This window comes from Hemiscyllium ocellatum, chromosome 13 (assembly GCF_020745735.1).
Source record: "Hemiscyllium ocellatum isolate sHemOce1 chromosome 13, sHemOce1.pat.X.cur, whole genome shotgun sequence".
Lineage (NCBI taxonomy): Eukaryota > Metazoa > Chordata > Chondrichthyes > Orectolobiformes > Hemiscylliidae > Hemiscyllium > Hemiscyllium ocellatum.
In genome coordinates this window covers 79,058,045-79,082,654 of record NC_083413.1, presented here as the reverse complement: position 1 = coordinate 79,082,654, position 24,610 = coordinate 79,058,045, and the positions used below count along the sequence as shown (strand labels likewise).

The following is a 24,610-nucleotide window of genomic DNA, read 5'->3' as shown; positions in this document are numbered from 1 at the left end:
CAGCATTGTATTCCTCACCCGTTGACTTCTAGGAAACTCGTTTGGTTGCTTCCTGAACCCATTTGAGAGGCTGCACTGGTCACTGAGTCCACATTCCATTTTCTTCAGGCCTGATAGGTTTTATCTAATTTCTAGCTTCAAGATTAGGGGGGCTGTGGGAGTATTAGGATGGCTCATGGATATTTGTATTCCCAAGCGTGGGTGATATGAATGGGCACAATAATAAAAGCTCAGTATGGGTTGTCCAATGGGGTAACATTCAACTTCAGTGGGGGTACAAAATGGGTGCTATATTCTCTACCTAATTTTTCATTTGTGTTAGTGGCAGAGTCCTCATTGTCCACTTTGAGCTCCACGCTGAGGTTGAGTTGCACGGTCTGTGTAGAAACTGGACTGACCCTTACCCAATTAATTGCACTGGTCATCCCTATCCGCATTGGAACCACACCGGTGAGTGACTGGTCTGGAAGGTGAGCTCAGCAGAAGTATCTCAGAAGAATGTTTAACAAATCAAACCCTGGCCATTTTTCAGAATCTCACCCTGCGGTTACCAGCAAATTTACACATAGTCGTATTTCCCGGGTGCAGCACGTCTGGAGTCCTCGGTATTGCGGTTATATCCGGATTTCTTTGATTCAATGTCATCAGGGTAGCTCTTCCTAATGTGGGTCATTTCCGTGTCGTGGTGTGTGCTGGCTTTGTAGCCCGTCTTGTAGGGACCCCCACGGCTCGGGAGTTTGTAGATGGTCGAATTGTACCTGCACAAAATAATGACCAGTTTTACCGGGATGTTCCCTCTGACCTTTGCTTCTCTCGAAGCTGTAAGTGTTGTTAAACCCACAACGTGACTGCATAAAGTTCTCAATTCTATAAATTGTTTTTCATTCCTTCCAGTTGACTGGCAGCCATTCCAACTACTAGCATCTCACCCAAGCAGTTACCCCCCCCATCACCCCACCCCTTTGTTCCTTCCTGGGTTGGGCTCAGCCCTGTCACCAGATGGGTGCCTGTGTCTGTGCACCCTCCAGCAGGGCACACAACCTGACGGATTTGCCTGATTTGCCAACTTGATCACACCAAGCTGTGGAAGCTGTTGGATACCACTTTATCTGCTGTCACCTGATTTCCCTGCTGAGTGATGTGGCTTCTATCCATTCTAGCCTGTGTACATAGTCAACATCCTACATTACTGACTGCATCTCCACTAATATTAACCTAACTCCCTGATGCTGACATTTCATAACTTCTCTCTCCCCGGTGCACTGTCTTACTGATGTTGACCCAGCTCCCTCATGCTTTCATTTAGGAACTCCTCTTCCCTAATGCACTGTGTTACTGAATGTAACTATTGATGTTAATCCAGCTCTGTCACACTGTCACTCAGTAATCTCTCTCCCCCAAGCACCCTGTGTTACTGATTGTACCTCTACCTGTGTTAATCCAGCTCCCTTACATAGTCACTCAGTAACCCTTGATCTCCAGCACGCTGTGTTATTGACCATATCTCTACTCATGGCGAAGGTGAGTACTGCAGATGCTGGAGATCAGAGTCGAGAGTGTGGTGCTGAAAAATCACAGCAGGTCAGGCAGCATCTGAGGAGCAGAAAAATCGACGTTTTGGGCAAAAGCCCTTCACCAGGAAGTGCTTTCCTGATGAAGGGCTTTTGTCCGAAACATCGATTTTCCTGCTCCTCGGATGCTGTCTGTCTTGCTTTGCTTTTCCAGCAGCACACTAATCTTGGCCCTGTATCTCTACTCGTGTTGATTCAGCTCCCTTACACTGTCACTCAGTAACACTTCTCCCTGCAGTGCTCTGTGTTACTGACTGTATCTCCACTGGTGTTAATCCAGATATATTTCAGTTGAAATTTACTGTGGAAGATCAGGAGGTGATACATTTCGGGAGTTTGCACTAACAGATGCAACTTAAATATAATGGACGAGCACAGAGATGGAGCAGCTCAGAAACCCTGAACTTTGACAGTGGGAGGACAAACTGATAAAACTGTTTTTGAAGACGAAAAGGAATGGGATCTTCCTTTTCACAAATTCAGACGTAATATGGAAGAACAATATTTTTGGCACCTTACGTTCAGAAAGAAGAAATTATTTTGCACAAATGGTTGACAGGCTGTGGAATATAATTGGAAAATTGACAGGCTTGGAATCCACAAATATGGCTTTTAAAAGAGAAATAGATCATTTTCTGAGATTGAAAAGAGTCTGAGAAAAATTGAGAATCTTAGAAGACAGCAACATGGAGGGAAGGGCTAAGAGGTCCAAGGTTGAAACATCCTTAACTAATTATAGCCTTCCTTTTCATTTACCGCCTTATCTCAGCTGGTGGTTTTCTCATTCCTGAGCCTGAGGATTTTCAGTCCCAGGCTCACTGAAGACCTGAGCATATTCTTTGAGTGAAAGTTGTCAGCAGATTCTGAGCCTTGTGCTGCTTCTTAAAGCCACGTCCAAATCAACTGCAAGTGAACCAGCATTGACCCCGGAAATACATGATTCCCAATCCCTGTCCAATCCAAATGACAAATGGGCCAACGTGGGTTGCTCTTTCAGAGACTCAGCTCAGTTGTGATGAGTCAAATGGCTTCCTCTATCCTGTATACAGCCTGCTGTGCATCCTGTTGCTAAGTTTGTCTCTGTGCCATTTAATCTGGTTTCCTCATGTTCTTGGGATAAGCATCTCCAAGTTCCTACAAACGTGCCATTCAGACAAAGTAAAGGGAAAGATAGCAATGAGAAAAGCAATGAGATTATTGTAATGCTCTTTAACATTTGGTCATAGCCAGTGCAGTGCTCACTGGAAACCCAGGGCTGAATGATGATGCAGATATCTCAACTAACGGGCAGTGGGGAGACCCAAGGATTGGAGAATTGGACGTGGAGCTTATTTGATTGGCACCACATTCACTCACCCCACCAACAATGCTCAGTTGCAGCAGTGTACACCATTACCAAGATGTGCTGTGATAAATTACTTTGGTTTCTTTGGCAGTACTTCTTCCTCCTGTTATTGCAATTCCTTCTTTTTCAGATCTTTATCTAATTCTCTTTGAAGGCTATTAATGTATCTGTATCCACTGCCTCCACAGGCATTCCATTCCAAATCCTAACCGTTGACAACAGGGCAGAGTTTTATTATTCAGTCATGGGGGTGTAGGCATCACTGGCTGGGTCACCACTTATTACGCATTACTGGTGCCCTGGAGAAGATGGTGATGAGCTGCCTTCTTGAACTGCCAGAGACCAAGTGCTGTTAGGGAGGGAATTCCAGGATTTTGATCCAGCAATGGTGAAGGATTGCCGATATATTTCGAAGTCAGGATGGTGAGTGGCTTGAAGGGCCATTTGCAGGTGGTGGTATTCCCACGTGTTGAGTATTGCCCATTGAGTATAAGGGTTGGGAGGTCATGTTGTGGCTGTACAGGGAGTTAGTTCGGCCACTTTTGGAATACTGGGTGCAATTCCGGTCTCCCCTGCTGTAGGAATGATATTGTGAAACTTGAAAACGTTCAGAAAAGATTTACAAAGGTGTTGCTAGGGTCGGAGGGTTTGAGCTTTAGGGTGATGTTGAATACCCAGGGGTATTTTTCCCTTGCCGCGTTGGAGGCTGAGGGGCAACCCTATCGAGGTTTATAAAATCATGAGGGGCATGGATAGCGTAAATAGACGTGTTTTTTCTCCAGGATGGGGGGAATCCAAAACTAGAGGACATAGGTTTAAGGTGAGGAGTAAGATTTAAAAGAGACCTAACAGGCAGATTTTTCACACAGAGGGTAGTGCATGTATGGTGTCGAGGAAGTGGTGAAGGTGAGTGTAATAGCAACATTTAAAAGGCATCTGGATGGGTATGTGCAGAGGAAGGGTTTAGAGGCAACTGGGCCAAATGCTGGCAAATGGGACAAGATTAATTTGGAATCTGGTCAGCATAGATGAAGGGTCTGTTTCTGTGCTGCACAGCTCTGTGACTCTTGCTTGACGGTAATAGTTGCTGGTTTGGAAAGTGATACCTAAGGAGCCTTTGTGAATTTTTGTAGCGCCTCCTACAGATAGTACACACTGCTGCTACTGAGCATTGGTGGTGGATGAAGTGCCAATTGAGCAAGATGCTTTTGTGTCTTATTTTAACATAGTGCCTAGAGTAATTCAGCTGGAACAATTGAGGATCACTATCAATGTTGGTGTGCATTTTGAAAATCCTTTGAAAATAGCTCAATATTTCCTGCCCTCAGCAAAACAAAGTGAGAAAAGGAACTGCAACAATGGAAAGGAGAGCGTGGAATACAAACGCTTCCTTTTATTTTCCATCTGTCTTTGTGCTGAAAGTCACATAAGCCTTGAGTGGAGATTATATTGCATTAGAGGTTCAAGTGATGGATGGACATTAATGGCCACAGATGTTGCTCTCCCTTTTATAGTGTGCACAGTAACTCACCGAGCTTCCTCAGGGACCAGACCTCGACAGGCGATACACATCACTATTCCACCGATAACAAGCAGGCCTCCAGAAACCCAGCCTATAAACAAGGCCGAGCCGAATGTGTACCTGTGCAGGACAACAACCTTATCAGTCCGAAAACTATCAGAGAATAGTTACAGCACAGAGGGAGGTCATTTTTAGCCCATCATGTCCCAGCCAGCATTTTGCAAGAGTGACTCAGCTTGTTCCACTGCCTCACCTCCTTTCCTGCCATACTGCTGACTGTTTCTCTTCAGATAATTCTTAAATTATCTTTTGAAGGCAGCTATTGAATGGGCCTCCAACACTTTCTCAGGCAGTACTCTCCAGATTCCAACCATTCACTAGAGGAAAAGATGCTTTTCCCCTTAAATCAGGGGAATCAAGGCACAGTGTTAATGTGACTGAATGAGTGATCGAAGGCCCAGGCTAACGTTCCAGAATCCCACCATAACAGATGGTGAAATTTCCATTCAAGAAAACCTTGAAATTAAAAGCTGGCCTTAATGGGCAACTACCTAATCACTGACATTTGTCAGAAAAAAAAATCACCGTTTGAGAACCCTTCTGTGAAGGTTGCTAATAACAATAACCAGGTCACTGGCTGTGAACAATATTGAGACTTCCTGAGGACTTCAAAGGTCTCATGGGAGCAATGTCTATTTTTGGTGCAATGTCTGTTTTGGGAAGATGGCATTTTTGGGGGTGTCATTGTTTTTTCAGGGGAAATGGCTGTTTTGTGGGTGATGATGTCTGTTTGGGAGAGATGGCTAGTTTGGGGGAAATGGCTGTTTTGGGGGTGATGGCAGTTTTGGGGGTGATGGCTGGTTTGTGGGAGATGGCAGTTTTGGGGGTGATGGCTGGTTTGTGGGAGATGGCAATTTTGGCGGTGATGGCTGGTTTGTGGGAGATGGCAGTTTTGGTGGTGATGGCTGGTTTGTGGAGATGGCCATTTTGGGGGTGATGGCTGGTTTGGGGATGATGGCAGTTTTGGGGTTGATGGCAGTTTGGGGGAGATGTCTGTTTTGGCAGAGATGCTGTTTTGGGTTTGATGGCTGTTTTAGGGGAGTTGACAGGTGGAATGGCAATTGGTAGAATTTAAATTTAATTAATCTAGAATTGAAATCTAGTCTTAATAATGAAACTGCCCTCGATTGTTCTGAAAACCCATCTAGATTCACTGATATCCTTTAAGGATGGAAATCCTTACCTTGAGTCACATTCTTACATGTGGCTCCAGAGCCACAGCTATATGGCTGACTGTTTAGTATCTTCTGAAATAGACTTGCATCCACCCAGTGAAGGGCAATTGAGGATACGTAACAAATGGTACCCCTCTCATCCCATGAAAGACTAAAGATAAATGTGGAACTCGTTCCCATCTTGAATATAGGGAAAAGAAATGAATGAAAACTAGTAATGCAGTCTGCAGTTCCTGCATCGACCCTTACCTCTGCTGAACTGACCCTTGATTCCCAAGCATTGACATGTTTGCCTCCCAGAAGTTTGTCACCAACATGTTGCCGTAGATCGATACGCCAGCTATACAACAAACTCCTGTCCGGGCACAAACAAGAAGTGTGAGTTGAAGGGTAGGAGAAGAAATCCATTCTTAATTGACCCATGCTGGGCACAACTCTTCGGGAAGACTGTCGGGGCTTTTGAGAGGGTGAGGAGGAGATGTATCAATGAAATGTCAGAGATCAAAGGAAAACCGGCATTGATCTCCTCACAATAGAGAGGGTTAAGGGGAAACTTAACAGAGGTGTTGAATTCAAGCTTGATCCAAATAAGATTTATTTGTTAGCTAGGATGGATTCTTTGTGTTTCTTGCAGTGAGTGATGTTGGCCCTGAGAAATAAGACCTTTAGCTAATTTAGTCAGCTGATGTGAGCATTTGATTAGATTAGATTAGATTACTTACAGTGTGGAAACAGGCCCTTCGGCCCAACAAGTCCACACCGACCCGCCGAAGCGCAACCCACCCATACCCCTACATTTACCCTTACCTAACACTACGGACAATTTAGCATGGCCAATTCACCTGACCTGCACATCTTTGGACTGTGGGAGAAAACCGGAGCAAACCCACGCAGACACGGGGAGAACGTGCAAACTCCACACAGTCAGTCGCCTGAGTCGGGAAATGAACCTGGGTCTCAGGCGCTGTGAGGCAACAGTGCTAACCACTGTGCCACCGTGCCGCCCACAAAGGGTCTGTTCAAACACAATGCAGTCAGCTTCCTCTACACCCTCCCAGCATCTCATTAACAAACCTATTCCAGCACCCCATGTCCCTAAAGTATTTAATATTTTTGAAGCATTATTGCAATTATTCATTTTGATTTGCTTTCATATGACTCCAGTGCAGGACAGCGGGCACAAGAAGAGCAATGGGGTTATTGTTTAATTTCCATAACTTTTTGCTGGGTGTTGAAGATTTATCGGTTATTAAATTTCTCAATGTTATTGGATTGAGAGTCTGGAATGCACTGGCTACAGTCTGGACAACTCAGGGACTGAATAGAGGGTCCTGTCCAAAACCAGGACAACTGTATAATCCAGATATTTCACAGGGGGCTGCCTGTGTGGTGAAAGCAGTTAACACATCCATCAGGATGGTCTCTCGTGCCACAGACTCATTCTCACCTAACCTAATGTAGCCAGGCAGGGCTACAACCTGGGGCGAGGAATGCTGCCCATGGCTCACTGAGATGGAGCAGGAGGGAATGAAATCAGCAAGGAGTCCCATTTTCGATCACTGGTCACTGCTGTCTCCATTGCTGGAAAGTAAGGTTGTGTGGCTTAGGTTGGGTACATCTGTGAAGTGTTGCATAACTGAGTGCCTCATCACTGCTCATTGTTGGCTGTTAAGATGCAGCGCTGTTGATCCCTGTGTAACTGATCCCCAGGGAGATTGAAACTCACAGCTCTTAGAACTGATCGAAAGAGAGTGAGGGGTTAAACCTGATAAGGTTGATATACTCATTGCCCACGACCTGTGGGTTACGGAGGATGAGATTTGGCGCTATTGGCCAACACATGAAGATGGCAAACCCAAAGAGAAAACGCTGGAAAATCTCAGCAGGTCTGGCAGCATCTGTAAGAGAGAAAAGAGCTGACGTTTCAAGTCTAACTGACCCTTTGTCAAAGCGTGAAGATGGCAAGCTTGGCAAACTGTGCATGTTTTGGGGGGTGAGCTGTACCTGCAACAATAAACAGGATCCCGGATGTGAGCGTTAGGTTGGCCTTTGAAGCATCGTCCATGCTTCCCAGTCGAATGCACTTGAGGGATACGATGGAGACACCGGAACCGATTAAAGCGAGCACAATGGCGACGATCATAAGCGCACGGACGGCCTGGAACGTGGCTGTGGGCATGAGGTACAAGTGTTAGCATACCCACCAGTAATCGCCAGTCAACCTGTCACTGCGTCACGAGAAGGCTTACCTGGCAGCGAGACAAGTGTGGTTCGGCAAAGGCATCATGGGAGGGAAATCACAATTTCTGTGTGCATTCTCACAAGTGTGAACATCAGGGACACTGACCAGGGGCTGAGTATACACAGAGAGCTGATGCGATCCTGCACGTTTTACACCCCTGCACCCTCTGGATGGACTGAGTGGGTGAGCACACTGCACTGCAGTGGGGCTGACTTGTTCAGACCAGGAAGGGCACTCAAATACATTAATTAAGTGAATTAACTGGTCTTAGATGGGAGGCCAGGAAGGATGCTCATTATTCCCAGAACAGAGCCAGAGATGTTGTGGGAGCATCATTACCTCAATAATCTCTTTAAAATCACACATATTAACCTGCTGGGTCCTTTCTTGCTGATGCTGGGTCATGGTGTTTTAATTCCCCTCCTAGCGAGAGGTACCATTAGCACAAAGATGACAGTAGATAAAAGGAAGACGCATTATCACCCTTCTTCGGCAATTATGGATGATCAATAGATAATGCTGTGCCGGCAATGCCCACATCCCAAGAATGAAAAAGGCTCTACGGTACATTTTTCACTCTTGAATGACATTATTCTCTTGCAGGTGTACTGGTGACAATTTAAAGGCTGATGCTTTGGGGATGTTGACTCAAATCCTGTCACAGCAGTTGATAGAATTTAAATTAATTGAGTAAAATCTGGGATTAAAAACTAATCTCAGTAGTGGGGAACATGAGGCTATGGTTGATGTTATAAAATCTCATGCTTTAGGGAGAGAAATCTCCTGTCTTCACCTGGTCTGGCCTGCATGTGACTCCAGACTTTAATTTTAATGCCCGCTGAAATGGCTTTTCAGTTCAATAGTCATTCCTGATGAAGGGCTTGTGCCCGAAATGTCGACCGTCCTGCTCCTTGGATGCTGCCTGACCTGCTGTGCTTTTCCAGTGTCACACTTTTGACCCTGACACTGACTCTCCAGCATCTGCAGTCCTCACTTTCTCCTTTCTCAGTTCAAGGGGCAGGTTGAGTTGGGCAGGAAATGTTGACCTACATTTCACGAAAGAACTAAAAGAAGCAGTAAAGTGCATAAAGTCTCGGTATAACGACTGAAAAGAAAGCTGCCACTTATTGACAGTACATCAGGCCAGGTTCTGCACTAACTATGGTCTTGCAAGTTTGAAGTAACTAAGGCAAATTTTAACTAGAGGGTGAGGCCCAAGTAGGATAGTAGAGAGGAGAGAGTAAAAGAATACACCGCAGTTTTGCCTGGGGTTTGGAATATATAATAGAATTCCTCATTCATAAATTCAAATACCTCCACAATCACTGCCCATTGTAATACTTACAATTTCTGTCTATCTTTCCCACACCCTATTGTCCTGCAACTCCAGCCTGTACATTTTTCTCCCCCTTTTGCTCAGTCAATGATAGCACTAGAATTCCATTTCAGCTTTCATTATAGCAAGAACATCCTTCCTCAGAGAAGGAGACCGCACAGTATTCCAGATAGGATCTCACCAAGGCCCTGTCTAATTGTAGCAAGACATCCCCGGTGCTGTACTCCAACCTCTCATTATGACGGCCAATGTACAATTTGCCCTGTTTGCCACCTATTCCATCTACATGCTTATTTCCAGTGACTGGTATACAAAGACACCCAAGTCTACTTTCTCAGTTTAATAGCCATTCAGATAATAAATGCCTCCCTCATTTTGCTACCGGGATAACCTGCATTTGCCCACTCACTCAATATATCCAAATCGCACCGAAACTTGTACTTGGCTAATACTAGACTCGTATTTGTGTGACACATTAGTGCACCCTCACACTGTCAATAAAATTTAATGGCTACTGGTTTATTTGTGAAGTGCTCGTATCACCGTTAAATGGGCGTTGGCCAATTTGCACAGAGCACAGTCCTATGGCAATTGAGACAGATTGGCAGCAAATTTATTCTTAGTGATGTGTGTTGAGGGATTCTGTTCTCTCACTTGATTCACACCATTACCAGAATAGGCACAAAAGCCCTCAGTAAAACAGCTTAACTGAAAGATGCCACACTGGACTGTACATCGGTCCCTCACTGAAATGTCAGCTTCATTCTGTGTTTGAGGTGAGGAATGGAATCAATCTTCAGACTGATAGGTGAGAGTTCCACTAGGAGAGACAACTGTGTAAGATAGTTTACTGTTCAAGGCCATTAAGCATGGCTCCCGTTAGTGGAGCAGATAACACTTTAAAGGGACCTAAGGGGCAATGTTTTCACACAGAGGGTGGTACGTGTATGGAATGAGCTGCCAGAGGAAGTGGTGGAGGCTGGTGCAATTAAATATGTAAAAGGCATCTGGATGGGTACATGAATACGAAGGGATATGGGTCAAATGCTGGCAAATGAGACTAAATTAATGTCGGATATCTAGTCGGAATGGAAGAGTTGGACCAAAGGGTCTGTTTCCATGCTTCACAACTCTATGACTCTATGACATGCCAATGGGGTATTGAAAGAGCACCATGCTGTCAATGAGGCTGTTGCCCAGCTGAAATATTAAGCAAGGTGTCTTCATACCACACCCCCAGAGGTAATTTTGCACCGTGTCAGCAGTACTGGATACAGAGGGACTGCCTTAAGACTAGAGATTGACCTAGGTTGGAATTTAGAAGAATGAGAGGAGACCTTATTGAAACACACAAGATTCTCAGGGACTTGACAGGCGAGATACGGAGACATTGTTTCCCCTGGTGGGAGAGTCTACAATCAGACAGCATAATTTCAGAGCACAGAGTCCCAGTAAGGACAGAGATGAGGGCAAATCTCTTCTCTTGAAGGGTAATCAATCTGAAAATATTTACTGCAGACATTAAGGCTGGGTATTTGCAAGACAGAATTTTAATCAGTAAGGGAATTGACAGTCACAGGGCAATGTCAGGGAAGTGGAGTCGAGGATTATCAGATCAGCCAGGATCTAATTGAATGGTGGAGCAGACCCATTGAGTTGTGTAGACTATTCATACTCTGGCATTTTATGGTCTGATGGTATTAGGATGGCTGCAAACGTAATTTATGCTGCATTTAGTGCTCAGTTTGTGCAGCTGGTTTTCAATGAGAATCTACGGAGTTCATCTGGCAAACTGTTAGAATGGCTAATGTTAGTTCGGCCACATATGGACTACTGTGTGCAGTTCTGGTTGCCACGCTGTGGGAAGGCTGGGGCAGAATTTTCCCTCAGTAGAGGGTTCAGTAACTGGGGATAGTTTTAAGATAAGAAGCAGGAGGTTTAAATGGTTCTCTAAAAGGGCATCACTGTATCTGAAAGGATGGTAGGGTGGGAATCTCCAAGATATTTTTGAACACTTCAAACACCAATGGGATTAGAGTAAATGATTGTTTGATGATCAGTACAGACACAACAGGCCAAATGGCTATGATTCAGGGACAAAAGCAGGTCAAACATTGTGAAGGTAGTCAGTTTGGTGTTGCTGAGGTACCAAATCAGCTTTTACTTTAACTTCAGAAGTCAGTGTATCGAAGGTTTGGAGGTCCTGAATGTCTTTTATATGGGTGCCTGTCTCAAAAGTCTATCTGTTTTTATAAGAACATTTTTTATTGTGGCACCACCACCGTATCAACAGGCAGGAGCCGCTAAATTATCAGGTAATGAGTGTTTCCTTGTTGAAACCTGGCATGGCTCGATATGATAAAAATTTACTATGGGCTGGCACAGTGGCTCGGCAGTTAGCACTGCTGCCTCACAGCGCCAGGGACCTGGGTTTGATTCCACCCTTGGACAACTGTCTGTGTAGAGTTTGCACATTCTCCCCGTGTCTGCCTGGGTTTCCTCTGAGCGCCCTGGCTTTTCCCACAATCCAAAGATGTGCAGGTTAGGTGAATTGCCATGAGAAATGAGGGAGTGTGGGGTTGAGGTGGTGGTGGAGCGGTCTGGGTGTGGACTCGATGGGCAGAATGGCCTGCTTTCACACTGTAGGGTTTCTGTGATCCTATGATTTAGGATATATGGAAACTGACGTTATTTCCTTTGCTCAAACTCGTGATAATGTGGATCTAAGTAAAAGGAGTGGAGCTCCAACCCAAATTGGCCTGGGTTAGCAGCTTCTCCAAGATATATTCTGAAACGAACTGATGTATGTGAATGAGAAATGGGTAAAAAAGACTGTCTTTATACACTACGAGCATAACCAGAGCGACCGGCATTGTCATTATTCCTAGAGGTGCTTTATTTACTCTTGATTGGGGCCAGAATTAACAGCATAGGCAGAGGGAGCACAAGGCTGTTTTGAAATTCACCCTGCAAGCCAGTCATGGATCCTAGGGAAAAGCAGCGTGATTCTGAGTCGGACGATCCTTGAGTACCACCAAAATCAGCAGAACTGGTGTAAGATTTTGTAGTTCTGGCTAATACAGCCCTCTCTCAGGGCTGGACCGCATTGTCAATGAAAAGCCGTGGAGTTAAATGGGGCTCATTTAGGACTCGTGTGGCTCCCTGACTTGATCAATCAAACCAACCCAAAGGCTTATTTTAATGTTTAAACTTTTATTAACATGATACACATTATCACTGAATTAATAATTCCTTTGTAAAACAAAATCTTTAAAATGTTGTTGAGATTGGTGTCTAGCTTCTCATTATTCCTGGCATTTGAGACCTGCATTGTGGATTTGAAGTGTTATGCTAGTGGTAAACATGGGCTATCAAATTTTAACTTCGGTCACTTCTTCACCACACCTGAGACCTTTGTGGGATAAAATAGCTTAATTAAAAGGCAATAACATGGTCCTGCAGTGGCTGCAATGGTCACACAAATTGAGGTAAGGATTGTGAGACCCATGTGGAAAATTCAAAACCATCTACATTGAGATTACCACTTTTATCTGAAGACACTGATGCCAGGCACAACTGAGTCAGCATCAGGTAATTTGCACTTTCTATTACAGAGTCATACAGCACAGCAACAGACCCTCGGTCCAACTCATCCAACCCGACCAGACATCCCAATCTGACCTAGTCCCATTTGCCAGCATTTGGCCCATATCCCTCTAAACCCTTCCTATTTATATACCCATTCAGATGCCTTTTGAATATTGTAATTGTACTGGCCTCCACCATTTCCTCTGGCAGCTCATTCCAAAAACATACCACCCTCTGTTTGAGAAAGTTACCCCTTGGGTCCTTCTTAAATCTTTCCCCTCTCACCCTAACCCTATGCCCCCTAGTTTTGGACTCTCCTACTCAAGAAAAAAAACCTTGTCTATGCTCCTCATGATTTTATAAACCTCTACAATGTCACCCCCCAGCCTCCGATGCTTCAGGGAAAATAGCCCCAGCCTATTCAGCCTTTCTCTGTAATTCAAGCCCTCCAACTCCGGCAACATACTTGTAAATCTTTTCTGAATCTTTCAAGTTCCACAACATCTTTCCTACAGAAGTTAAATCATCTGGGTGTGATAGTTTCATATCAGGAAATGAAAGGCTTGCCTATCTATTAGCCAGCTTGGAAAAACAAAGATTCCAAATACATACTGAATGATTTGACAACAGTTGCTTTTAAACTTCAGAGCAGAGAGAAGGAAAGATGGATTTGTGACAATAAGAACGGGAACTCTCTTCCTTTCTCCTCCTCCTTGCTTCTCTTGTCATCTTGGAAAACAACACTCAATCAAAAACTAACCTGGGAAGACAACCTTCCATTCAGAACTGAGATCTCCAGAGTCTCCTCCTGCTGTGTATGCAAGTCAATTACTGAACAACTGTGGCTTCAACTTAATAACACAAAGTTTTCCAAGGACTTTCAAACAGTGAAACCTTTATTTACTCTGTACCAGACACAGTCCCTTTCAAACTTATTACCGTGTTTATGCGATTGTTGCTGTGGGTTTTATTATATTTTCCTAGGATTAGTAGATAATAAAGTTCCTCTTTCTTTCACTCAAGGTAACTTTGGTAATTGGTTCCTCTATTTCCCAGCAAGCTATATGTTAATTGAAGTGTGATATTTGCGTGTAGAAAAGCAAATAAAATTATTTATTGAGATTGACCGAGAAGGATTGAAAAGTAGGGAGCTGATTCCATAGAATCCCTACAGTGTGGCAACAGGCCATTCGTCCCAACAAGGCCACAATGACTCTCCAAAGAGTATCCCACCCAGACCCATTCCCCTACCCTCTTACTCTACATTTCCCCTGACTAATGCATCTAATCTATACATCCCTGAACACTACGGGCAATTTAGCATGGCCAATTCACCTGACCTGCACATCTTTGGACTGTGGGAGGAAACAAGAATACCCCAGAGGAAACCCACGCAGATACGGGGAGAAAGTGCAAACCCCACACAGACAATCGCCGGAGGCTGGAATCGATCCTGGGTCCCTGGCACTGTGAGGCAGCAGTGCTAACCACTGAGCCACCATGCCACCAGTAGATATGGTATTTTTGAAAAAAAGTTTTTAAAATACCCTTCTTGTTATTAAGGCTGTGATTCAGTGCTCAAGTCCTCAGTCTGTTCTGACTCTCAGGCCATTGTGCTACCAATTGGTACAATCTACCATTTTGTTAGCTAGGCTCATTGTTTAGGGTCATTATGCATGATACCCATTGATACTGGAGGCTTGAGCATGTGTGGCTGACCATCCAGCACTGTCAACTATGTCACTTCTGGAAGAGGCGTGTGATGGAATAAAGGAAAGTAGGAAAGTGTTTGAACATGATATGAAGAAATACACCCTGTTGCTATTTTGTGATTCCTTCCCCCACTTCATCATTCTCTCGCAACGTTGGGGTGACATTTCACCAGACAATCTGCACAGTTACACAAAGCGTAAGATCTCACAAGATTTAAATTAGGTTTCTTCTAAAATGCTTAACGTATCCAGGAGTCCCTCAAGAAATGTTCAGGTTCAATTAACTTAGGCATCTGCCCTGATGTTTGACTGGGTTACATAGATTCCACTTCCCAACTTTCTGCACACTTACTTAACCTACCAATATCTTTCAGTAAACTGTTTGTATCCCTCTCGCAACTTGCTTTTCCACCTATGAACTGCAGTGGTTCTGAAAGGGAGCTCCCCCATCACCTTCTCCAGGGCAATTAAGAATGGGCAAGAAATGCTGTGATGCTCACATCCCATAAATCAATGCCTCCCAATTGGAGGGTTTAGACTAATCTCTTCCCTTTCTTCTTCCATGCTTAAGAATGCTACATCAGTTATAATAGTTCTCCCTATAAAACTGGGAATAGCGAAGGATATCATATGCAAGAACAGTTTAATTTCTGGTGCTTTTGGAACCATGATTTATTGAATTGGGTATATGACTACTACATTGTGAGGAAACTCAACTTTACAGTGAAAGCAATGAGACAAATATCAGACTTTTCTTTCTAATGACAGTGGGAGAGGTTAAGTGTTCAGCTCAGCCCCTAGTGCCGCATTTTGTTTCAGTGAATTGAAAGGCAATTGAATTGTATAATCATAGAATCCCTACAATGTATAAGCAGACCATTTGGCCCATCAAGTCCACACTGACACTCTGAAGGACAGCACCCCCCTATCCTATTAACCCTGCATTTCCCATGGTTATCCCACCTATCCTGCACACCTTTGGACTGTGGGTGGAAACCAGAGCACCCAGAGGAACATGTAGCCACAGGGAAAATGTGTAAGCTCTGCACAGAGAGTTGCCTGAGGGTCGAATTGAACCTGGGTCCTGGTGCTATGAGGCATCAGTGCTAACCACTGCACTATTGCGCTCCCCAAGTATAACTCCGTATCATTTTCTGCTGGTCCAGGTTTTGAGAGTGAGAATTGGTTTTGACTCCAATGTTGGCGTATGACGTTGTGTCATTTTTGTTGCAAATGAAAGAGGGCCTAAAATCAGGCTCAAGTGCACATTGTTGAAAAGTGAGCCACTGGAAAAGCGCAGTCAGTCAGGCAGCATCTGAGGAGCAGGAAGATCGACATTCCAGGCATAAGCCCAGCATCATTGTGCCTGAAATGTAGATCCTCCTGCTCCTGGGATGCTGCCTGACCTGCTGTGCTTTTCCACACGTTTCGACTCTGATCTACAGCATCTACAGCCCTCACTCCCTCAAGTGAACATTGGCTATTTACAGCTTAAACTAATTTTCCAAGTGGGTATATGTGCAGCTGGCAAATGAAACTCCCTGCAGAGCCTGTTCAGGAAATCAAACTTTGTACTTCATTGCAGACAAGAATTAGGTCCAGTGCAATCGGAATTTTTTTCTGGCTGTCTCTGTCTTTCTACTCAGTCCCATCCATTATCAATTATAGCATAATCACCTTTGTATGTCTGCGACACAAGTAAGTTCTGACATTCCTCATTTTCTGGGTTATGTATCAAAATTATAACATCACTGCATCCCTACAGTAAGGGCACTGATGTTTTGGGACTAAGGTAGGTCCACAAGAGCAAGGCTGGTGGAAAAACAGGATTTGATATGTGTTAGGAAATATGCAACGGAGTTTTGGATGAGGTGAAGGTCATTATGGTGCAGAAAATGGCATCGGAAAGACAAGGGTCTGAAGGATATAAGATTTCAAAAAATAGTTTCAGCAGCGGATAGCAGTGGGGGCTAGTGGGTGAGAGGGGAGTGAAGGCAATGTGGGTGGAGGAGACTGGGGGGAGTGGGAGATGGAATGGGGGTTAAGTGAATGGGGAGTGGATGGGGGAGTGGGGTTTTTGGGTGGGGAAGAGTGGGATTTAGGTAGATGGGGGAGTGGGGGGTGTTAGGGTGAAGTGGATTGAGGGAGTGGGAGTGAAGTGGGTGGGGCAGAGTGGGGTGGAGTGAGGGGTTAGTAGCTGGTGGAGTAGGGGTTAGGTGGGTGGGGAGTGGGTGGTTTGGGGGGTGAATGGGGGTGAGTGGGGGGGTCATGGATGGGAGAAAGTGGGGTTTAAGTAGATGGGGGAGTGGGGGATGTTGTGGGTGAGGAATAGTGGGGTGGAGTGAGGGGGTAGTGGATGGGGGAGTGCGTGGTGGAGTGGGGGTGTGGGGTATGAGTGGAGATTAGTGGGAGGGGAATGTGGGGGGAGTGGCGGAATTGAGTGGGAGGGAGTGGAGTTTAAGTGAATGGGGGATTGGGGGATGTTGGGGTAAAGTGAATGGAGGGAGTGGGGATGAAGTGGGTGGGGAAGAGTGGGGGGGTAGTGGGTGGGGGAGTGAGTGGGGGTGTTATGGGGCGGGGTAACAGAATGGGGTGGATGAAAGTTGTGGCCGATTATTCCTACACCACAAAATGATGGTGAGTTATGGAAGGCAGTGCCTAGAAGTGTGGTAGAGGCAGTTTCAATGGAGGTGTTCAGAGAGGGCATTGGATGGTAATTTGGACAGTAATGGTGTGCAGGAACATGGGAAAGGGCAGCAGATTGGCACAAAATGGTGGAACCAACATAACGTACTGAATGACCTTCCTAACAAATTTAGCCACATTAAAAAAAAATTCTTCTCATAGAAAATCCTATAGAATAAAATTTCCTGGGAAGTATTATTGAATTAAAGGAGCTGAGCAAGTTGCTATTGAATTCTGGCCCCATTTAAACACACCCTATGGAACCATGGGTCCTAACTTTCTTTATTTATCAGGTTTATAACACTTAAAGCAATCAGATGACCTCTCTATTTTAATGCTGATTTTATTTTTACACCTTTTCATTTCCGGTGCCAGGGGGTCTGTCTGGTTTCATCTTTTTGTTGAGACTTGGTAGCAATTAATACAGCTGAATGGCTTGCTATGGCCATTTCAAAGAGCAGTTCTGAGTCAGTACATCGTTGTGAGTTTGGAGTCACATATAGGCCAGACCAGGTGAGGCTGGCAGATTTCCTTCCCTTAAGGACATTAGTGAGGCAGATGAATTTATTTTCCAACAATCGACCATGGTTTTGTGGTTGTCAGTGGATTCTTCAATTCCAATATTTCCAACCGAACAGATCAGGATGGCACGGTGGCTCAGTGGTTAGCCTCACAGTGCCAGGGACCTGGGTTCGATTCCAACCTCAGGGTCTGTGTGGAGTTTGCATGTTCTCCCGTGTCTGCATGGATTTCCTCCCAAAGTCCAAAGACATGCAGGTTAGGTGCGTTGGCCATGGGAAATGCAGGGGTTACAGGGATAGGGTGGGGAGTGGGTTTAGGTAGGATGCTCGTGGAGGGTTAGTGTGGACCAGAATGGCTTGTTTCCACATTGAAAGGTTTCTATAATGACATAATGGCTTCCCAAAATTGTAACATGACATATTGAACCTGGATGTTCCTGACAAATATCTCCAGCCAGATCTTGAAAGTAGAGAGCAAAGCACTAACAGCAGTGAATCACAGTGAGTATTTTTTGAGAGGATGAGGCTGATTCTTGCAGTGGGCTCCATATGTTTGCTTGATCATGTTGACTGAACTGAGGTACACAGGAAAATGGCAAAGGGATGAATGAAGTTCCAGTGCATAGGGCCATTGGTTGCTTTTTTTATGTTGGAGGCTGTCAGCCTTATCCCTCAACTGTCCTGCAGTTTTTCATCTCCATGATCTTCACTCGCATCTCACAATGGCCTTGCTGCTTCCAACTTCTGTAATTTCCTCCAACCATCCCACACAGTTCACACCTTTCAGTCTTCCAATCATATTCTGCCAGGAAACCCCTTCCCTCCCCATCCCCTACTCTGTCTCATAAATAGTACAAGAACCCTTATCTGTTTCCCCACACCGACCCCAAGGGGTCTCCTTTTTAGCCACAATTCCTTTTGGCCTCCCCACGTCTGTCTCCACCTCGGACAGTCTCCTCGACATTTACTTCTTTGTTCGTGTTCCCAGACAACTCAGCACATTTCTCCCTTGCTTCTGGTCTCCACCCTGTCCTCTCTCCAACTTGGCAAATATTTTGGCAAGTGCGCGCAGGGCTGTGTCAATATACGCTCTTTTGTCTAGTTTGCATGGAATGGGCAAGGTCACCTGCAGTATAATGTACTCTCAAGAACTTGAGCTAATGTTGGTGAAAGGAAGCCATCATTCTCTTCAATATTTGGATAAACACTTGGGTTACTAAAACTTAAAATGGCTTCCATTTTAGTCAAGGAATACGCTCCAGTATAGTTTGGTTTGCTGTGATGCATCAGATGTCTGAAGATTGGTGCAGTATACTTTAGGATTGACAATGAGAATCACAGTATTGGTGGGTTTTGTGTGGTATTCGCAGAATGAGTCCCAGAATTGGTGTGGATTACTGCAGTATTGGAGGGAAGTTGAAGTTGAAGCCTTTCTGTCTGTCGTCTTGTCTGTGCTAACCCTTCACACATACAATTAATTCTAATCACATTTGGCCATTCTATTTCTGGATTCGTTCAATCACTTCTCCTTCATGCACCTATCCCTTTTAATCTTGAACATTTTTGGATCTCAGCCACTAACTCTGGGAGAGACTTCCACACCCTCACAACTCTTTATGAAACTACTTAGCCATGGTGGCTAAATAAGCAGGGATCTTTTGCCAAGCGTTAGACAGTGCATTGGTGAGACTGCATCTGGACTGCTGTGTACAGTTTTCGTCTCCTTATTTAAGAAGGTACATAATTACATTTAAAAAAAAGGTTCATTTGATTGATTCAGAGCTGAAAATGTGTTGCTGGTTAAAGCGCAGCAGGTCAGGCAGCATCCAGGGAACAGGAAATTTGACGTTTAGGGCATAAGCCCTTCTTCAGGAATGAGGAAAGTGTGTCCAGCAGGCTAAGATTTGATTGATTTCCTGGATGAGGGCTCTGTCTTGTGATGATTGATTAGACAGGTTGGTCGTGTATACTTTAGAGCTGACAGGAATCAGAGTGATCTTTTCAAAACTTACCAAGCTTTGAGAGGTCTTGAAAGAGAGGATATCGCCCCTTGTGGGAGAGATCCGAACTGGGAGATGCATGCTAAAAATTAAGCTTCATCCATTAAGCTGGAGCTGAGGAGTAAGGTTTTTTTTCTGAGAGATTCATGAGTCTTTGGAACTTTCGGCCCAACAAGTTCACACTAACCTTCTGAAGAGTATCCCACCCAGGCCCATTCCCCTACCCTATTACTCTACATTTCCCTGGATTAATGCACATAGCTTACATATCCCTCAACACTATGGGCAATTTATCACGCCAGTTCACCTAACCTGCACATCTTTGGGAGGAAACTGGAGCACCTGGAGGAAACCCACACAGATATGGGGAAAATGTGCAACCTCCACGCAGACAGTCGTCGGAGAGTGGATCCCTGGTGTTGTGAGGCAGCAGTAGTTGCCATTGAACTGAGTGAAGTTTTTTTTTCTGAGCGATTCACAAGTCTTTGGAACTTTCTTCCCCAGAGAACAGTGGAGGTTGAGCCATTGGATATTTTTATGCCAGAGGAGTTAAAGAATGTGGAGGCTAAGCAGGAGAATGAGTTGAGACCACATTTAGATTAGTATGATCTATTGAAAGGTGGAGCAGGCTTGAAGGGCGGACTCGCCTACCTCTCCCTGCTCCTAACTCTTAACTTGCTGTGTACGTAGTGGTTATCGATTAGATCGACAACTCAGGCCCTGTGACAAATTGCAAAACTGAAATCAACAAATTTGATAATCTTCTGGGCTGGCACCAAATGAATTGAGTGTAAAAGCTGTGGGATTGTTATTGAAAACCCAACAGATACGTAAAAGGACAATTGCCACCCTTACCAAAGGTCTAGTTGAGGTGTGCAGTTGACTCTTAAATCCTTCAGTGCAACTGAATGGACAATAACCTCAGTCTTTCCACCATTTCCCACATCCTGAGAAGCGATGTCTCCTGCCCGCTGTTCTACATCTTCTCTAATCTTGTACTTTTGCTCCTCAATTGAAACCTTTCCATGTATTGCAGGACGTGCTGCAATATGAGTGGAGTGCGTTGCCCTTACCGCATTAGTTGGGTTTGTCACTACATTGTGTCAAGACTTGCCTCAGTGTTCGAGGCAACATGTCAGTGAATTTCTCATTTTCAGGGCATATCAGAGACGTGGTGGATTTATCATGATATCAGAGTTTGCCAAGAGTTGAAGTTTGTAATTAGATTTCATTGCAGTATTGGCTAGGCAGGTTAGTATGTGCATTATATTGGGGTGTCTTGTCTCTGTAGAATACAGTTTCATTGTACATTTTCTCACAAATGTCACAGTTTGGATAAGAATATGACTGAGATGGACAGTTGAAATATCTTCTATGAGATGCTATTTCATCCAACCTGCCAAAGTAATGATTTGTTGGAATCTGAGACATTTTTGTTTCTTTTGTCATTTGTCTGTTTTATATCCCACCCTCTCAAATCTTTGTACATCATTAGTTTAAAATCTTTGGTGCTTCTGTAGGTTTCACATCACACAAAGGTCAGTGGAAATCTACAATTCTCATCCCCCTCAAAGCTATTGAGAATGAATTGAAAATCTGAGATTGATAGATTTTTGTTGGGCAAGGAGATCTTGGAACAGAGGCAGTGAGTGGATGGGTTAAGGTACAGACTAGGCATGAGTGAATTGAATTGTACAGCAGACTTGAGGGGCTGAATGGCCTACTCAAGTTCCTAAGTTCTCCATGTCCTGCTCTGTTAACAATTTGTAAACAAAAACTCCCATCTGTAAGCAACTGGATCAAGAAAGAACATATGTTTAGTGATTAGGATCCCTACAGAATAGAAACAGGCCCTTCGGACCAACAGGTCCACACCAACCCTCCGAAGAGTAAGCAACTCAGACCCATTCCCCTACCTTATATTTACCCCTGACTAATGCACCTGACATTATGGGCAATTTAGCATGGCTGATTCACCTGACCTGCACACCTTTGGACTGTGGGAGGAAACCAGAGCACCCAGAGGAAACCCACGCAGACACGGGGAGAATATGCAAACTCTACACAGACAGTCGCCCGAGGCTGGAATTGAACCTGGGTCCCTGGCGCCGTGAGGCAGCAGTGCTAACCACTGTGCCACCCATGGCTTTTGTGTGATCAAGATTTTCAAACCTTTTTTTCTTCCAGTGAAAGGCTTTCCATATGAAGCTGTTGTAATGGAGAGAAACCTGACAGCTAATGTGTGTCCAGCAAGGTCCCAACAAGAAGTATTGAGTTATCTAACCGTATAAACTGTTTATTTGAGCAGTGTTGCCTGAGGGATGAATTGTAGGCTGAGAAGCAGAGAGAACTCCCTGAGGGAATGGACTGAAATCAAGTTTAATAGCTCGTTTGAAAGACAGACTTGCTCCTTTAGCACTTTGCTGAATCCTGACTGATTCTCAGTGAGAGAAAAGCCATCAACAGTTGCTAAGTGTCTGGGTTCCGAAAAGCCATTTCACCCATCAAGTTCCATCTGTTGGTTTGTGAAACTGCCATCAATCCCTGCTCTCGTGTTCACCAACCCACGCTTTGAGTAAATGTACACACTGATGGAAGCCCATCCCTGAAGCATGTTAACACATTGATCGAAACCCAGTCCACTTTTAAAAAAATCCTCCATTGGAACCCTGAACACCAGTTTGATAATACCTCTGTGGAAACCCAGTCCACTTGTATAATCATCACTCTGTCGATACCCAATCCACTGGTATAATATTCCTTTCCTCCAAATCCAGTTCACTAGTCTAATTATCCCTCCATCGAAACCCAGTTCCTGAGTATAATATCTCCATCAAAACCAATTCATAGAGTCTTAGAGATATACAGCATGGAAATAGACCCTTTGGTCCAACTCATCCATGCTGACCAGATATCCTAAATTAATCCAGTCCCATTTACCAGAATTGGCCCATATGTCTCTAAACCCTTCCTATTCACATACCAATCCAGATGCCTTTTAAATGTTGTATTTGTACTGACCTCCACAACTTCCTCTGGCAGTTCATTCCATACATGCAATATCCTCTGCATGAAAAAACTGGCCCTTTTTAATCTTTCCCCTCTCACCTTAAACTTATGCCATCTAGTTTTGGACTCCCCTATCCTGGGGAAAAGGTCTTGACTGTTCATTCAATCCATGCCCCTCATGATTTTATAAACCTCTATAAGGTCACTCCTCAGCCATCGAAACTTCAGGGAAATCAGCTCCAGCCTGTTCAGCCTCTCCCTATTGCTTAAAGCCTCCAAACCTAGCAACGTCCTAGTAAATCTTTTCTGAAACCTTTCAAGTTTAACAACATCTTTCCTATAGCAGGGAGACCAGAATTGGACCCAGTATTCCAAAAGTGGCTTAACAAATGTCCTTAAAATCTCTCCTGGAAGTCAACCTTTTTAAGAAAGTAATATTCCTGTTGAAGCTCAACTCTTGCAAATATATTGATTTGTCCATTGAAGTCTAGCATGTAATTCTCCCATCATAGAATTTCTCTTAAATTATCTAAATCATTCCACCTTTAATACTTGACCTGGTTGATAATGGAAAACATTTACCATGAAATGATTTTAACAAGAAACACTTGAACGATCACTGCCACTTTATCACAAGGGAGGTTGTATAGAAGTTAAAAGCAATATTTGAAGCAGTAATAGTAAAGCAGATACACAACTTTTAGTGCAGTGTTGTCGGCTTTAGCAATGTGATCTGTCCCCTGGACAGGCACTATTCTTTGATACCGCCCGCCTACTCCCAACTGCATTGCACCCTCTGAGCCTACCTGGAAGCCCCAGGACAGTGTAGAAGGGGCGACATTCCGTGTAGCCGGATGTCTGCTGCATGCACGTTTTCCACAGACCCATGTATTTGTAAATCGAGGTCACCAGATCCTGGCCCAAGTCCTGTGTGCTCCACATGTTCAACGCGGTGGCAACGATGGTCCCAGCGAAACCTAGGGCCGAGATGCCAAAGCCCAAACACTGGCACATTGTGGTAGCCATGGTGTGTACAGGGAGTCTCTCAGCAGCAAGCAAGCGCTAAGTGTCTGAACAGTGGGTCCACTGTCAACCGAATGACCTGGTTCCCTACGTTACCTATAGACGTAAACTGTGAAACCTGTCAGTGTCGAATCAGTGAGTCACCTGTTTGCTTAAATTGTTTTCATTAGATAGAGGGTGAAACTTGGACCAAATCTTCAGATCCTTGAAACATTTCTTTTGTTACTGGGAAAATTCAGCAACTTTCCTCTCTTACTCACCCGATGTGTTTTGCCTCTGATGGATGAAACTGCGATGGATTATTGAAAGATTGTGTGTCGGTTTTGACTGACCCTGGTGACTGAGTAAGACGTTTGTGCTTCAAGTCTGTCCTAGTCAAAAATCTAGGTTCCAAAGCAGGAGGAAGGGAGTGCTACGCTGTTGTAGGAGCTGTCTTTTGAATAAAACCCTAAACCAAAATCCCTTCTCACCCCTCAGACAGATGACTGTGTTATCTGTTGTTCTGTTAATGGCACTAACATTTATTTCCAACCAATGATCCAATTGAAAATCAGATGTTGTCCATTTAAGGACGAGGTAAACTCTTTCCCTTAGAGAGAGTCACGAGTGTAAGGGATGCTGGATATCCTCTGAGTGATGAGTTATTCCAGGAATGGTGAGTGGTAAGATAGGGATAGAATGAGACACCGTAGGGGTGGGGAAGGTAGTTAATGAGGTTCATTTGGTAAGATCTGGTGTGCTTGGTCTCGCAGTGAGAATCTCTCCAAATCACTTGACAAAACTCACACCTCGCCTAGAACCATAAGATTCAGCCCAGTGTT

General features: G+C 44.4%; 2 protein-coding genes across 2 annotated transcripts in view; one reads left to right on the top strand and one right to left on the bottom strand.

Annotated features, from left to right (window-relative positions):
- The window catches only part of dzip1l (DAZ interacting zinc finger protein 1-like), a 217,452-nt gene that overhangs the window by 156,470 nt on the left and 36,372 nt on the right, over positions 1-24,610 (top strand). The window lies entirely within an intron of this gene.
- On the bottom strand, positions 560-23,792 carry LOC132821628 (claudin-18-like). Its single transcript, XM_060834333.1, has 5 exons — positions 23,573-23,792; positions 7,678-7,842; positions 5,923-6,028; positions 4,453-4,558; positions 560-709 (listed from the first exon to the last, which is right to left on the bottom strand). The coding sequence occupies exons 1-5, from the start codon at positions 23,790-23,792 to the stop codon at positions 560-562; spliced, it is 747 nt and encodes a 248-aa protein (XP_060690316.1).

Bases quoted from the DNA above. Each gene is read 5' to 3' on its own strand.
- LOC132821628 (XM_060834333.1), bottom strand. From the start codon at position 23,792: ATGGCTACCACAATGTGCCAGTGTTTGGGCTTTGGCATCTCGGCCCTA. The intron at 7,843-23,572 runs GTAGGCTCAGAG...TCATGCCCACAG, and splicing joins CACTGTCCTGGGGCTTCCAG to CCACGTTCCAGGCCGTCCGT. The intron at 710-4,452 runs GCTCGGTGAGTT...GGTCCCTACAAG, and splicing joins GAGGTCTGGTCCCTGAGGAA to ACGGGCTACAAAGCCAGCAC.